Here is a 15,043-nt window from a genome sequence, read left to right as displayed (position 1 = left end):
AGCACGCTTTGACATGGATGGAAAAACAGGGCCCCGGGTCTGAAACCAGACAACTCTGTGCAAAACCAGAGTCTAGCCCAAGGGGATTTTTCCGGAGCCCCGAATCATACCAACCCCTCCCTCCCCCCCGGTAATTACAGTTACATCTTTTTAATTAGCGACTAGGGCAGCGATGTCATGCTCTTAGAGCCCATAGTGAGTGAGTGGATGCAAATTAAAAACTGAGCCAAGTCTGCTTTTGAAAATACGGGGCCCGTTCATCTGTGACAGTTGCTAATTCAGGAAGGCGTCCAGTTTCCTCTGGATGTTATGGAAGGCGTCCCTGCCCAGGTAGTCTGCTCGGCCCGTCTCCCACAGCCGGCGATGCTCCAGTTGCTCTGCCTCTGTCTCCGCGGCCCTCTGCAAAGCCTGAGAAAGAACGGTGTTGATAACATATCAGCCATCCGGCAAAGTGCTCCAAGCCACCATCCGTGGTGCCGCCGCGGCACTTCAATGCAAGAGACATTCTCTTTAAGCAAGTAATCTGACATCAGACGCAGAGCGCGCACCTTCTGGTGGGTTTGCTCGTGTGATTTAACGGTTTGGGTAAATGAATTAGTAATGTCTTTATATTTAAACCTCCGCTGGTGCAGTGAGTTTCTCCTCAGTGTTTCTCCACCCTCCATCGGAGAGCTAACCTGACACGCCAGATGGTTTGTTACACACAACTGCTGTGCTGCATAACTGCTGTTGTGGATTTTGGGTTGTGTAACTTTTCCCCCAGTAAGAGTTCAGCGGAGTGGCCTTCTGGATCAGCATCACTTAGCCTTAGTAACGCATCACATCTCACACACATGCACACACACTATACTACAGTGTCTGCTGCAGTTTTCTAACAACAAAAAGAGGGGGACTGATGTTTTCTTAAATGTGCCAGGGGAGGATGGATAACACAGTCCAGTCTGAATACTGCTGGGTGATATGGAAAGTATCATTATCACAAGGATCATGGGCAATTTTACACAATATCGATATATCACAATATCTGATTGCATATGCAAAAACAACCCCATGTCTAACAATCCAGCTGAGGTTCACCGCACTGAACTGCTTGGCAACGTAAAGTATGATATCAAACCAAAACTAGTTTTCAAAATAATACTCCCTCAAATATTTCAGGTTTCATTTCGTGGGAGATTTCAGGTAAGACAGTCATCATCGTTCATCTAGCCAACAAAATTTCGTATCGCAATATGACAATATCTGCATCTCATCCCGATGCAATACCACGGAAAGACAACAAACGCAAATATTTAATAATTGCCTGGACAAAACCATTTTTTACAAGGGTAACAGGCTAAAATTTGACTCGGTGCCTTCATTGCTCGTGCACATATGAGGCCTGCAGCTCTGCATATGACTTTACAGCATTCCCACCGGTGCAGTAGTCTGTTTTATTTGCACTACTTTGGTATCAGCACGCTGTAAATCTCCACCGATAGCAGTCATGAGGCATTTATACAGGGAGTAAAACAGCTACTGTTATTATTCAGTGATTTACATGTCGCTGTTATGAACCCCGTCTGCTATCTGAGATAATACATGCTGGACTGACTACAAGCAAAGCAGGTCCTTTCTTTCAGAAGTGTGTGTCTTCTTTCGGCTAAAGTAACACGACCAAGGTTTTTTGTTGTTGTTTTTTAGACACCCCCCCCTTTTTTTCTCCCCAATTGTACTTGGCCAATCACCCCGCTCTTCCGAGCCGTCCCAGTCGCTGATCCACCCCCTCTGCAGATCCTGGGAGGGCTGCAGACTACCACATGCCTCCTCCGATACATGGGAGTCGCCAGCCGCTTCTTTTCACCTGACAGTGAGGAGTTTCACCAGGGGGCGTAGTGTGTGGGAGAATCACTCTATTCCTCCCAGTTCCCCCTCCTCCCCCCCAAACAGGTACCTCGACTGACCAGAGGAGGCGCTAGTACAGCAACCCGGACACATATCCACACCCGGCTTCCCACCCGCAGACACGGCCAATTGTGTCTGTAGGGACGCCCGACCAAGCCGGAGGTAACACAGGGACTCGAACTGGCGATCCCCTTGTTGGTAGGCAATGGAATAGACCGCTACGCTACCTGGACGCCCACAGTTTTGATGACTTATTCTGGCGTTTAATTTGCACATTATCCGCGTTGGCCCTCTCAAACTCAACCAGCAGATGAGAATATATATTTTACCCATGAAAATGTAAAATTGAGAGACGTCATGATTTATGGACTCATGTTAACAGTGGACCTGACAATCTCCACCTGCTACTGTGTGGTGAATGAAGGATGGGTGACGTACATTATCTGAGTTGGTATCTGAATCGGCATCGCTGCCCTCTGTGCAGCTTGACGGGCGCTGGTCCTCCATCTCCTCACAGCTTAGTCCCTCATCCTCCAGCAAGACGTCCCCCGGTTGAAAACGCTTAACAGGGGCGACACAATAGCACATCAAATATATCCATGCATAACATCCAGACAGCAAATTCCAGTAACTCAACTCTGGGAGGACACAGCATTTTGGTACAGCCGAGGGTGTCAGATGATATCTGCCACAATATTAGGTGTGGCTGTACCTGCTGAGAAAACATTTCACAGTACAATCACAACACTAGGCACAGAAACCACTACTTGACAATATGTGTTGACACTTGTGCCGCGCTGCAAGGCTGCAAGTCAGGTAGATATAATGTCTGAGGCTTATTTGTATCAGCACACAGGCTGAAAAGCATTGTGGGAATGACTTGAGATAGGGTTAACTCAGGGGATATTAGATGGATGCAGGCTGAATTCATTTGGCACAATCCCATGGAGTCAAAGAGACATGTACCTGGAAATCAACAGTCCCATCCATCTCCCGTCTGCCCAAACCCAAACTCACAAAAGGACTTTATCGCTTTTCTACACTCACCGTCTCCGCTACTTCAGGAGGTGGATGGGGCCCATCTGTGGGCTGTGAAAAATGTGCAAGTAGTGAATTATGGGTATCCAACTTCCCTCTGAAAGGCACCTTTGCTTCTTTTGCCTGACTCTGTGGAACAAGAGGGTGTCTTTAAGTGGCTGGACAGTTGCCTAAGAAAAATAGTGTGTCTATACTGGTAAGACTAACGCATGCTGGATCTTTTGTTATGCAGATTATCATGCATGGATAACATCAGGCACATTTTATAAGACCCACCACCTTGAAAATACACACGAGTCATCACAAGTAAAAGTTGTTGACTGGACAAGTCAGGTATCTGATTTGTATGTGCGCTGCTGTGCATCAGTATGTACTGTGACAGGAAAACTGTAATGGCAATGTGGTGGTTTGAATTGTTCACTGTCATTCGGTTGATAGAAAAGTTGTAATTTGCATGCATGTTTACATGATTTTTTTTTCCAGTTTTGCATTTCTTGTGATCAGTGCACTTGCTTCCCCTGATTTAAACACATCCCCATACTTGTTGCAGCTTCTCCAAATCGTCACACGTCTGTGGCGGCGGTGGCACAGTGGCAGCGGTGGCCTCTGCATGGCTGAGGAACTCTTTCCACCACAGGGTCACAAACCGGCCTATGCCGTTACCTGTGTACCCCTCCGTCTGTGCATCAGAACGGCAGCTCCATGGTTTAACCGCCCCTAGGAAATGAACAATTTTTGCATTGTGGCCATACCTGTGCAGAAAAAAAAACACGTTTACAGACCATATTGATCAAATGTAGAATTTGCAACTTGGAGTACACAAATGAAGATGTACAAAGAGATATTTGCACCATTTTCCCATTGTGACCCACAGCCTAATGTACCTGTCTGGTCGACATAACATGCTATCATCCATCCATCCATTATCCAAGCCGCTTATCCCAATTAGGGTTGCGGGATGCTGGAGCCTATACCAGCAGTCATTGGGCGACAGGTGGGAAGACACCCTGGACAGGCTACCAGGCCATCACAGGGGCCACACACACACACACACACACACACACACACACACACACACACACACACAGGGACAATTTAGTACGGCCCATTCACCTGACCTACATGTATTTAGAATGTGGGAAGAAACCGGAGCATCCAGACGAAACCCACGCAGACACGGGGAGAAAATTCAAACTCCACACAGAAGATGACCCGGGACGACCCCCAAGGTTGGACAACCCCGGGGTTCGAACCTGGGACCTTCTTGCTGTGAGGCGACCGTGCTAACTACTGCGTCACCGTGCCGCCCTAACATGCTACATGTATATCATAAACACAATACATGAAGACAATACAGAGCTGAGATATAAAAGGATATTGTGTTGCTGAAAACAGTCACACACAGAGACGGCGCAGTAACACCCACTGTTGAAAAGCAGGAAGGTAGGTGTAAACCGCGTTGGCGCTGAGGTTGTAAATGAAGGGCAAGTGTTTGCTGATGTCCTCAGCTGCCCAGCTGCCGAAGAAGGTGTTTAGGAGTCCCTGGTCCCCTCCTGTAAACAAAGACAGGGTGCAACTAAAGTGTGGTGAGACATGACGTCAGTCACTCCACTCTCAAGACAGGAGAAAGAGAGCGGGAGAGAGAGAGAGAGAAAACGAGGCAGGCAAAGCAATGGAAGAGAAACAGAATAATTAATGATTTTATGCAACAAACAAACACTGCTTCACCTTTTGATTTTGCATGAATGTATTCTATTGACCGGCACGGTATTCCCTGCACACAGTGTTTCTTGCCAGTTAGCCTGTGCAGAACCCTTTCAAGTGTGGGTGTAGTAATGTTTACATCTGACCATCAAAGCTGCCGTGCTTCTGGGCATGCTCCACGAGCCTGGCGTGGGTGTCCAGGGAGGGCCGAAAGACAAACACCCCGGAGTTGAAGCAGTCCGGCCAGCCAGGGTCCGGGGCGGCCGACAGTTCCTCTCTTTCAAACAGCTCGTCCACGTTACACAGCACCTGAAAGGGGACGTGAGAGGTCGTGAAGGTTAACCTGAACGATGTGGTGTGTGTGTGTGTGTGTGTGTGTGTGTGTGTGTGTGTGTGTGTGTGTGTGTGTGTGTGTGTGTGTGTGTGTGTGAGGTCATGAAGGTTAACCTGAAAGATGTTGTGGTGTGTGTGTGTGTGAGGTCGTGAAGGTTAACCTGAAAGATGCTGTGGTGTGTGTGTGTGTGTGTGTGTGTGTGGTACAAATACACATACGTTGACCATGGAATGTTCACCATGACCTCCTGGATGATATATTCATCTCTGTTTGCTCAGCCGTGGCCTTCAAACATGTCCTTTAACCCGAACTGGGAAGGTATGTTTGTTCACGTAGAACAAAAAAGAAAGAAAAGAAAAAAGATCCTACAGGTCACATCGTAGTCCGCTGGTCAGCTCTGTGCCGGGTACTGGTCTCAGTGACAATATGTTTGAAAAACGCTACCCAATCATTTAAAGCTGGGATGGATGAATTTTTCAAGAGCCAAATCAAACATGCTGGCCTCCAGATTAGTCTGAGGCGACCGTTCTCGCATGTGCCGTGCAAAGAGGTCAACTCTTCCTTTTACACGAGGCGAGAAATGTGTATTGTATTAATGTTTTAACGGCGCTCGGTGCATTTATTTTCAGTCATCCCATTAAAAGTTAATCGAAGTTACAGTGACGTGGCTGAAGACGAAAACATCTGAACAGATGAGCATGTGCCAAGACATCTGGATAGATGAACGAATGGATGAATGAATTTGTCGTGGAGGGTTGTTAAAACCCTACAGATGTACAGTCGCTCGTTCGCTTTCTGTACCTAATCACTATGAGTTGCTTGACAATCGAAACGGCTCTGGGAGCTAATCTATACGCGAGGAGAAGAACATTGGGCCTCATTCATCAATCGATCGTACATACAAATTTGTTCTTACACACTCATGGAATATTTTAGCCCTCAACATTGTCTGACAGGTAGCAGCAAAGCCTGATGGTGATCTGTAATTCCTTCCCCCTAACGTCTATTGTCTACCTCTTGCAACGAGCAATCACTCAGGCTTGCACAGACATCAGTGTTAGCTAACTGGTGTCTAAATTCAGGGGTTAGCCAGGTTCTACACTGGTCTGTCAGACAAACCTCAGGGCTAAAAAAAATCCATGGGTGGGTAAGAGCAAATTTGTACATACGAACAATTGATGAACGAGGCCCAGTGACTGTAGGATAATGTATGGCGGACTTACGAGTGTGTCGGCATCTAGGAAGACGCATTTGCTGTACTGGGTGAGTGTCCAGCAATGGAGCTTCGTGAAGGTGACCCCCAACTCCGGACGTCCCAGCAAGGAGAGGTGCGCCCGGTCCCCGCTGTCCATCACATCTACCGGGATGACCTCATCGAACACTTGTTCCAGGGAGAGCCTACAGAGAAGTAAAGATGCACCAGATAGCAACACAGAGATGCAAACAATAGTCTCATCATTCAATTTTGTTGCTGTGGAAAAATTACACTCTTTTATTCATTTCATTTTTCTTCTTCATCAAAACTGCTGTCTTTCCGGGGCGTCCGGGTAGCGTGGTGGTCTATTCCGTTGCCTACCAACACGGGGATCGCCGGTTCTAACCCCCATGTTACCTCTGGCTTGGTCAAGCGTCCCTACAGACACAACTGGCCGTGTCTGCGGGTGGGAAGCCAGATGTGGGTATGTGTCCTGGTCGCTGCACTAGCACCTCCTCTGGTCGGTCGGGGCACCTGTTCAGGGGGGAGGGAGAACTGGGGGGAATAGCGTGATCCTCCCATGTACCCCCCAGTGAAACTCCTCACTGTCAGGTGAAAAGAAGCGGGTGGCAACTCCACATGTATCAGAGGAGGCATGTGGTAGTCTGCAGCCCTCCCCGGATCTGCAGAGCAGGTGGAGCAGCGACCAGGGCAGCTCGGAAAAGTGGGGTAGAAAAAAGGGGGAAAATCCACAAAAAAAACAAAAAAAAACAAAAGACTAACTACTGTCTTTCTTATCCCTCTTTGCAGCAGCGGGCATCCTCCCCACAGCTTGAGCAATCTAAACTCAGCATACACATTTATAGTCACGATTACTATGTATGGTTATTATCATTATTTTCATGATGTTTGTGGTCTCCAGGAAATCCAGTGCACTATCACGCTGAATTTTTTTTCACCCAGCTCGCGTTGCCAGTTGAATGTCAATGAGTTTATTGGAGTATGTGAGGATGCACGCTTTCAGTTAAAGGCTCAGCGTGTCTTTTCAGAAGCTTTCAGGGCTCTAGATGGACAAGAGGCCTGAATGTGCTGCCCGCGAGATCTGGAAACATGGTCTGTCAGACCTTCGTCAGAGCATACAAGGGTCTGACAGACCAAAAGCTGAAATGAAGTGATACACTGCATAGAGCCAAGTGTGCGGAAATCTTTTCCGTCAGTTTGGACTCATTTATGCTTCCAGCACCTTAGCAAAGATATAGCCGGGTGGAGCGGTACTCATGCTGCAAAATCCCAAAATAGAAAATAGTCGGAGTTATGACCAAGCAGAACTGTTTCGTGAACAGGTTGAGCTCCCTTTCTTTTTCTCTGAGTTTTGGCTTCAGTAAGCAGTGTCTATGTGGAGCCAGACAGCTGTCAATAGAATTTGAATTTCAATACATTGTATCTGAATTTGTTGGCTGCATTTTTTTTTGGGGAATATTTTATTTTTCATTTTCCGACCTATTTTAACAACCATACAAAACACCAAAGAAACCCCAATTCCCTACTCTTCCTACAAACGAAAGACAAGGGGGGGGGGGGTTGGTGCATAGAGTGAAATACAGAGACACTGCACTAACACAGTGCTATCTCCTTTAAAGAGGCCTCTGGCCTGCCAGAAATGATCACATCCCTGTGGTGGCATCAGGGATGTGCCTACGTACTCTGGGTACGGTTGCTGAATTCTCAGAAAGGTGTTGTATCCTTTTCTAAAACTATATGTTTTCAAGGGGAATACAACTGTTCATTTCCGAAGACCATCAATCAATGAGGAGAGGGGAATCAGATTTCCATGTCACTGTTATGCATTTCCTGGCCACACATTAAGTTATTTCCATAAATTTAGTTTGGGAATTGTTTGAGGATCTACTAACACTTGTGAAATTCCCCAGTAAGCAAAGCTCAGGATCTAATGGGAAGGTAACTCCTGTGATCTTGGTCAAGGCGTCGCAGAAGTCGAACCAAAAGGGCCTCACCTTTGCACAGAACCATGTACAGTGCAGGAAGAAGCCTACCTCTATGCCACATCTGAAGCACATTTCTGAGAATTCAGGTTTGGATTTATGTAGTTTCTTTGGGGTGAGGTACAGTTGATGGAGGACATTATAGTGAAGCAATCTGTACTGCGCATTAATGGCAGCAGACACACCACCTCGACATAAATCTGACCAGAGTTGTGCATCAATTGCTGTGTTCTGATCTGATTCCCATCTCGCTCTAGATTTGTGCAGCCTTGGCTTTGGGCCCTCATTCAGCAGTAAGGAGTACGTTTTAGAAATAAATTCATATACACTTCCCTCATGAAGCAGTTTCTCTCTACAGGTAAAGTCCTTCCAGGGTCCAGGTTGGTTCTAAGAAAATATCTTAACTGCAGATAACAGAAGAATATCTTGCTGGACAAGTCGTATTTCCTCTTCAATTGTTCAAAGGACATGAGAAGTCCTTTTTTGTAGCAGTCTTCCAAATGCCGGATCCCTTTGTGATCCCAAGTTTCCAAATCTTGTTGTTTAGAGTCATGTCAAGTCAATCAAGTCAAATTTATCTATACAGCACAATTAAAACAACCACAGTTGAACCGAAGTGCTGCACAAGCTTAAGATACAATATAAAATAAGTGACATATATGAATATAAAATATATATAAAGAAAACATAATAAAATAAAGAATATAAAATATAAACAATAAAACATAAGAGTAATAGCATATTTGCACAATAAAATCATGGTGTCAAGCTCAACTTGAATTGAATGCCAGCGAGAAGAGGTAGGTCTTTAACAAAGATTTCAAGTCTCTAGGGTCTGAGCAGATCTCATGTGTACTGGGAGATTGTTCCAGAGATCAGGTGCAGCAGCCACTGCAAAGGCTCTGTTGCCCCTATTCTTAAGCCTGGGTCTCAGAACATGTAAGAGCATCTGGTTTGTTGACCCGAGTGCTCTGACTGGCCTATGATGATGCATTAACTCAGATAAATAAGGTGGTGCCAGCCCATTTAAAGACTTAAAAACAAGTAATAAAATCTTAAACTGGATCCTAAAACAGACAGGAAGCCAATGAAGGGAGGCAAGTACAGAGAACTGGTCTACAGAAAAGCCTCTATTTGACAGCTAAGACCTGAACCATTCATGGGTTGGGTATGTCATGGGTATGAGTTAATTTTGTCTCGGAGGTGTTTTAGGTGACAGTCCCATTTTCAGTCCAAGACTTCCATGAGTCACACACCATATTTTAATCAAATGCTTTAAAATAGGATTGTCTGTCCTGTTGGATATGATTCTGGAGTTCCACTTAGAAATAAAATCACTGGATAACTTTTCTTTCAGGAAGTGCAATTTGTATCCAGCAGGGGTCGCCCTTAAAAAAAGGATGACGTAAATCGGCATATTTCATTCATTTGAATTTTTAGATTATGAGTTAGTTTTGGATTTGTTTAGAGGTGAATTTAGCCGTTGGAATTTCATAATTTGCAATTGCGGGCTGAAAAAAATCAGTTTCAAGTTTCACATCAGAACATCGAACTGCGCGTGCTCCCACGTCACTGGCAGGCTAACGCTAGTTAGCCTAGCTGCAGGCAGGCTGTTAGATTTGACTTAATCTTTGTGAACCAGGTCCTGTCCTAATACAGTATCTTGCATAATCCTTCAATGAATGTGTAGTATTACTCAACAAATAAGAGAAGCAACGTCCATAGATAGTTTTAAGAATCAGCTCAGGAACCCATTTTTATGCTCTTGCTTTTAATTAATTCCACTTTGTATTTCTTTTTATTCTTATTTTTTAATCTTGTACCGTGGTTTCATTTCTTGCCTTGTTTTATGTTGGGGTTGTTTTGTTTTGTTTTTGCCTAGGTCTGTGTTTGATTATTTTTAACTTATTTTATCTGTGCTGTTGAGTTTTGTTTCCCCTGTTTTTAATGTAAAGCACTTTGAGCTGCATTTTATGTACGAAAGGTGCCATACAAATAAAGTTTATTACTATTATTATTATTATTATTACTCAGCATGAATGTATTCGTATTCAAATATTTTGCAGCTTTTTTAACATAGGGCCTATCGTTTACAATCTCTATGTGTTCAGTGATTTGAATAAATTTGTTCATTCTCTCTTGTCGTGGTTATTAGACTACATTTTACCAGCATTTAATCGCGTTTTTTTCCCCCTCAGTCACAAATATTAATATTGTGGTACTGGCAGGGTTTTTTTTTCCAGTTACATTATACGACCATTATTATTCTACTGCACAGTTGACGTGGACTTTAGGCTGGATCAAAGGTGAGTCACCTTGACACATCTGGCCATTGTTAACAGGCAAGATCTGCACAATAACGGATGGGTTTTACTGCATTTTCTCTGCGGATGAAATGGGTCGCTTGCATGCTAAAGTTAACCAACACTGCTCTTGCGAATCAATGCTTACATGTGTTTGCGAGTGCTTTCAAAAAAAAGGTTTTGGACGTGGAGCCAGTTTATGAAGTAAAACATAAGACTTTGTTGCTGCCAGTTTTACATGACTATGCAGAATTAGCGTCTCGACCCCGTCGTTGCCAAATTTCCACTTTTGAACTCTGCAATGGCCACAGATGAAATAGGATCAATGGATGGTGCGTTAACTCGAACCCTCAAGCTGGACTTGTAAAATAAAATGTACAAACGGCTGACTAAATGGGCCTAAGCACAACCTTTGAAGCAAATATGCAGTCATAACTTTAATAAGATAAAAGAAAAGCCCATAAACTGTTGATATATATAAATATAAAACTAGTGCGTTGGTGCATGGGACTGCAAGCTTGAGGCTAATATAACATTACGTGTATCTAGCTTAATTGTCAACAGCAGTCTTGGTCAATTTTAGTCTGCAAGCGACTTATTTCATCAGCAGAGAAAATGAAGCAAAATAAAAACCATCCATTATTGTGCTGAAGTCTTCCGGGCCCATGGTAAGATCTAAGTAGGCCTACTTACCTATTCACTGAGGGGTTTCGATATGATTTGTGCAAGACACTGCATCAGGACAGGCCCTGGTTCACAAAAATCGGAGTAGCCAACTTTGGTAACCTGTCCAGAGGGAGATTTTGCGCACTTTGCTTTCATTCTTCTCCCTGCCGTGCACTTACCGTTGGCAAGCTAACGTAAGCTAGCTGTCTGTTTACAGAGCGTTTAACTCAACACGGAGAGAAGCATCGCGCACCAATCAGAGAGGTTAAAGACGCGTCTCCATGGAAACACACACACGTATCCGGTTTTCGAATACTCAGCTATCTTCTAGAGTCAAAATCGTTTGCTTGGTTTCACCGTGACTATACCAGAAAGACTTTTATACCATTACTATACCAGAAAGACTTTTATACCATTACTATACCAGAAAGACTTTTACGTTCGCCTGTTCATCTCTGTTGCTGTCGAAGTATTTTGGCGCGAGATTTGCCTTGATATCGCGAGAGCGGGAACTCGGTACGTTTACATGACACTTAAAAAATCGAATTATTGCGTTAGTCCGACTAAACCGGACTTTTAAAATGCATGTAAACATGTTAGCTCGACGGAAATCGAAGTTGTAACAGTCGGACTGACACACCCAGATAATGCGATTGGAAGTCGATTTACTTCTGCATGTATACGCCTTAGTCGGACTGGAGCTGGTCGAGGCGATCTGCGCACGCCCTAACTTTCCGCGCGCCAAGTCTGACCCGGAAGTCGAACAGCGTAAACTGAAGAGGGGGGGGCGCAAGAAGAGGAAGCCAGTAACTGCAAACATGGCGAAAACATCGAGAGCTCGTTTTTGGACGGATGAAGAGACGGAGTATATGCTTACTCAGTTGAAAGAGCTGAACCTTTTAAAATACATGGACGGGAGGAAGACAAGAAATGGCGAATTATTCAAAAAAGTAGCCGAGCAGATGGTTGGGGCAGGGTTTAAAAATATGCGTGTGACGTAATAGGTCAACCAGTAATGGCCCAATACAAACAAGCAGAAAGAGTGCATATCGCCACCTATCGTAGCGGAGCCCACATGACTCCCTCAGTAAATCGATTTCCCTCCCGCGCATGTATGCTGGGACCAAAGTCAGTAGTCGGTCTAATTAACTAATCGAGCTATAACCATAGCTCGACTAAACTGTGCATGTAAACGAAAGCGTGAGACTCACGCCAGATGCGTGAGCGTTGACAACCCTACAAAAATTAAGGCTAATATCTAACCTAATAAACAACACAACCGCAACCTTGGTTAGCGTAAAGGGTTAGCCGTCTATTCCTTTACTTCCTTCACTGCCTTTACTCAACCTTATATGGGCTACAATGTAAACCTTTCTAAATTGAACATTTAGGCCCTTGTGTTGATCAGCACTGTAGCTGGGGCCCTCATAGCAATAACCAGTGTGACTCACATCTACATCAGCAGATACCAAAGTTTTGGCGTCTGCTTTAATATTGGCTCCTGTTTGAGTCTGCAACAGAAATAAATTTGCTTTAGCAGACTGCAACAGTGGACACTGTCAATATGCTATGCAAGGCTTTGGTCTGAGCTTCTTTTTCCATTTGGACTTGTGGCTTTGGGAATGCCTTATGCCCAATAGCTGAGCAGCTGATGGCCTGGGGTGCTGGTCAGTAATCCTGCCATGAGCTGCTCGTCTGTACACATTTCTTTGATATTTTTCCTGTGTCCTTTTTATTCAGCCTCTGTTATTTCTTTTTTCGTCACCGCAAATTAAGCTAAAGTCAAAGTCCAGCCCAGCTGCTTCATAGCATCGTCAGGATGCAATACATCAGGGAAACAGAGCAAATACCATGCAGGGATAACTTTTACTTTGGTCTACTGTAGTGTCAGTGTCACAACAAGCATCAGGGCATGCTTGACTTGTTCTTTCCTGGTTAAATATCAGCAGAGTAGGAGTCAGGGAATGTATATGTGAAACACTTTAGCTCAACAGTTCAAAAGTGATCTGTGATTCATCTTTTTTCAGATAACTTTTCATGCTCAAATAGCATGGTGCAAAGCTGACGCCTATCTTGCAGATAGCATTCTTTGAAGGAACACGTGAGGCTTTCCCCCGGAGCCCATGATGGTTGCACCATAAGATGAACAATCATAACGGTTCGTCAAACAACTAGAAATCTTCAAGCAAGGCCGCTCATTTCTCTTTGACGATATGTGTTGTATGGCCATCCAGGGAGGACTAACTGCAAACAATCATTTTCTGTGTTTTTTATGCAGAGACAATGAAAGAAATGACACATTATCATGACATAACTTTAAAAAAAACAAACAAATATTGATCATTTATAAATCTTGCTTTGTTGCCATCTAGAATAATATTGCATATTGTCATCTAGTATAGCATTCAACATCACATAGATATCTAGTTTATAATTTAATTTCTAGTATGATAATATTTTAGTCCTTCTATGTGCTCCTTGCAGCACCACACAACTTATGCACCATAATTCTGGTGCCCATGGGGTAGTAATATAAATTAATGTGTTATTCAAATGAACGATACAGCATTTTTCTGGTTACCCTAATGGAAAAACCGCAGAATAATTATTTGTTATAGGTCTTCTCTGGACTACCGTAGTAATGCAGGGACGGCCTCAAGCCTTTTTACAGCCCTAAACAGAATCTGATTTGCCCCTCGGGCCGGCACTGACTTAAATGTGTTATTTGTTAAGTGACACCCACCGCGACTCCCGAGACACGTTAGAGGAAACTAGGATGACTATGTGACGTGTGGTCCCATGTCGCCGCACACTCCGGGCCAGGACCACAGCTCCCATACAGTAGTCATCTGTGGTGGCCAAGGTCACGAAGGCCTCGCCGGCTTGAGAGAGAGAGAGAGTGAGAGAGAAAGAGAGAGAGAAACCTAATCAGGAAATGAGTGCAGCCTTCCCCCAATGAATCTAGGGTAACCCCACATGGGATTCGCCCGTAGCCAGTGAATGCTATCTATGTGCAGTCGTTTTGGAGATGGCTTCACCGCGGGTAAATATGATAAGGAACAATGAGAGTGCGCTCGTGATGGAAGTGTTTGCCTTATCTTTGCTTGGCTTGCAGTTAGATACACATTACCCTCCATCAGTTTCTTTTTCATCACCCGCATGTGCAAGGCCGAGGTGCTAGAGTTCAAGTGGGCTGTTATTGCTGGCTCATTATGTCCTATATGAGTTACAGAGTCTTTGAGGGAACCCCAGTTTTATTTCCCAGGTTGAGCACCGTTGACTCAGCCGATTTGTTTTTAACCTATTCAAGTTGACTAAACTGACCAAACAGATGCAAGTTCACTTTCTGACCGACTCACTGGAAATCAACTGCGATATGGATGTAGACCTACCTGACATTCTTGGTATCGAAGAATTAGGTGCCAATGTTTGTCCAATTTTCTTCCACAAAAGGGTTAAATGATTCACGGGTTTTGTTTTTTTCCTGCAGATCCCTCATGCAGACGCCGCGTGGCTGCACAGCAGTTCAGTTTCTGCACAGCAGTCCAGTTTCTGCCGCAATCTCACAACGAGTCGAAAGTGAAGTGGACAACTGAAATCAGTCCGGTTGAGAGTCCTGTTTTGCATCAGTCAGAGTTGTCCATGTGCATCAGATGGTACCAGACGTCACGATGGTGAATTTGTGTCCACAATTACAAACTCGGGTCAGATCCCAGAGTTTTAACAGTGCCGTATTGAGAAAAGGAGCAGAGGGTTTGGTCATGTGGTCATTCAACTGGATCAAAGGGTGCTTGTCCAAATGTTTTGCAACAGACAGGGCCTAAACGCACCGCCCTCTCCTCCTCCCACAGCTGATAAGTCAAAATTCAATCCGCTCGCCGTTCGTCAGCTCATCTTCAACAGCAAAGGAGATCAC

General features: G+C 44.6%; 1 protein-coding gene across 2 annotated transcripts; it reads right to left on the bottom strand.

Moving 5' to 3' along the window:
• Nucleotides 1–149: 149 nt before the first annotated feature.
• On the bottom strand, nt 150–14,827 carry gyg2 (glycogenin 2). Of its 2 annotated transcripts, XM_056301406.1 has the most exons (9): nt 14,520–14,827; nt 13,871–14,009; nt 6,184–6,358; nt 4,773–4,935; nt 4,349–4,475; nt 3,464–3,674; nt 2,932–3,051; nt 2,323–2,445; nt 150–408 (listed from the first exon to the last, which is right to left on the bottom strand). In XM_056301406.1, the coding sequence occupies exons 1-9, from the start codon at nt 14,524–14,526 to the stop codon at nt 274–276; spliced, it is 1,200 nt and encodes a 399-aa protein (XP_056157381.1). In that variant the 5' UTR covers nt 14,527–14,827; the 3' UTR covers nt 150–273. The 2 variants fall into 2 exon arrangements, with proteins under 2 accessions (XP_056157381.1, XP_056157382.1); XM_056301407.1 differs by lacking the exon at nt 13,871–14,009.
• Nucleotides 14,828–15,043: the final 216 nt, after the last annotated feature.

The sequence above is a fragment of the Lampris incognitus genome, chromosome 21 (assembly GCF_029633865.1).
Source record: "Lampris incognitus isolate fLamInc1 chromosome 21, fLamInc1.hap2, whole genome shotgun sequence".
NCBI classification, from domain to species: Eukaryota; Metazoa; Chordata; class Actinopteri; order Lampriformes; family Lampridae; genus Lampris; species Lampris incognitus.
This window is presented reverse-complemented; position numbering and strand designations above follow the sequence as displayed.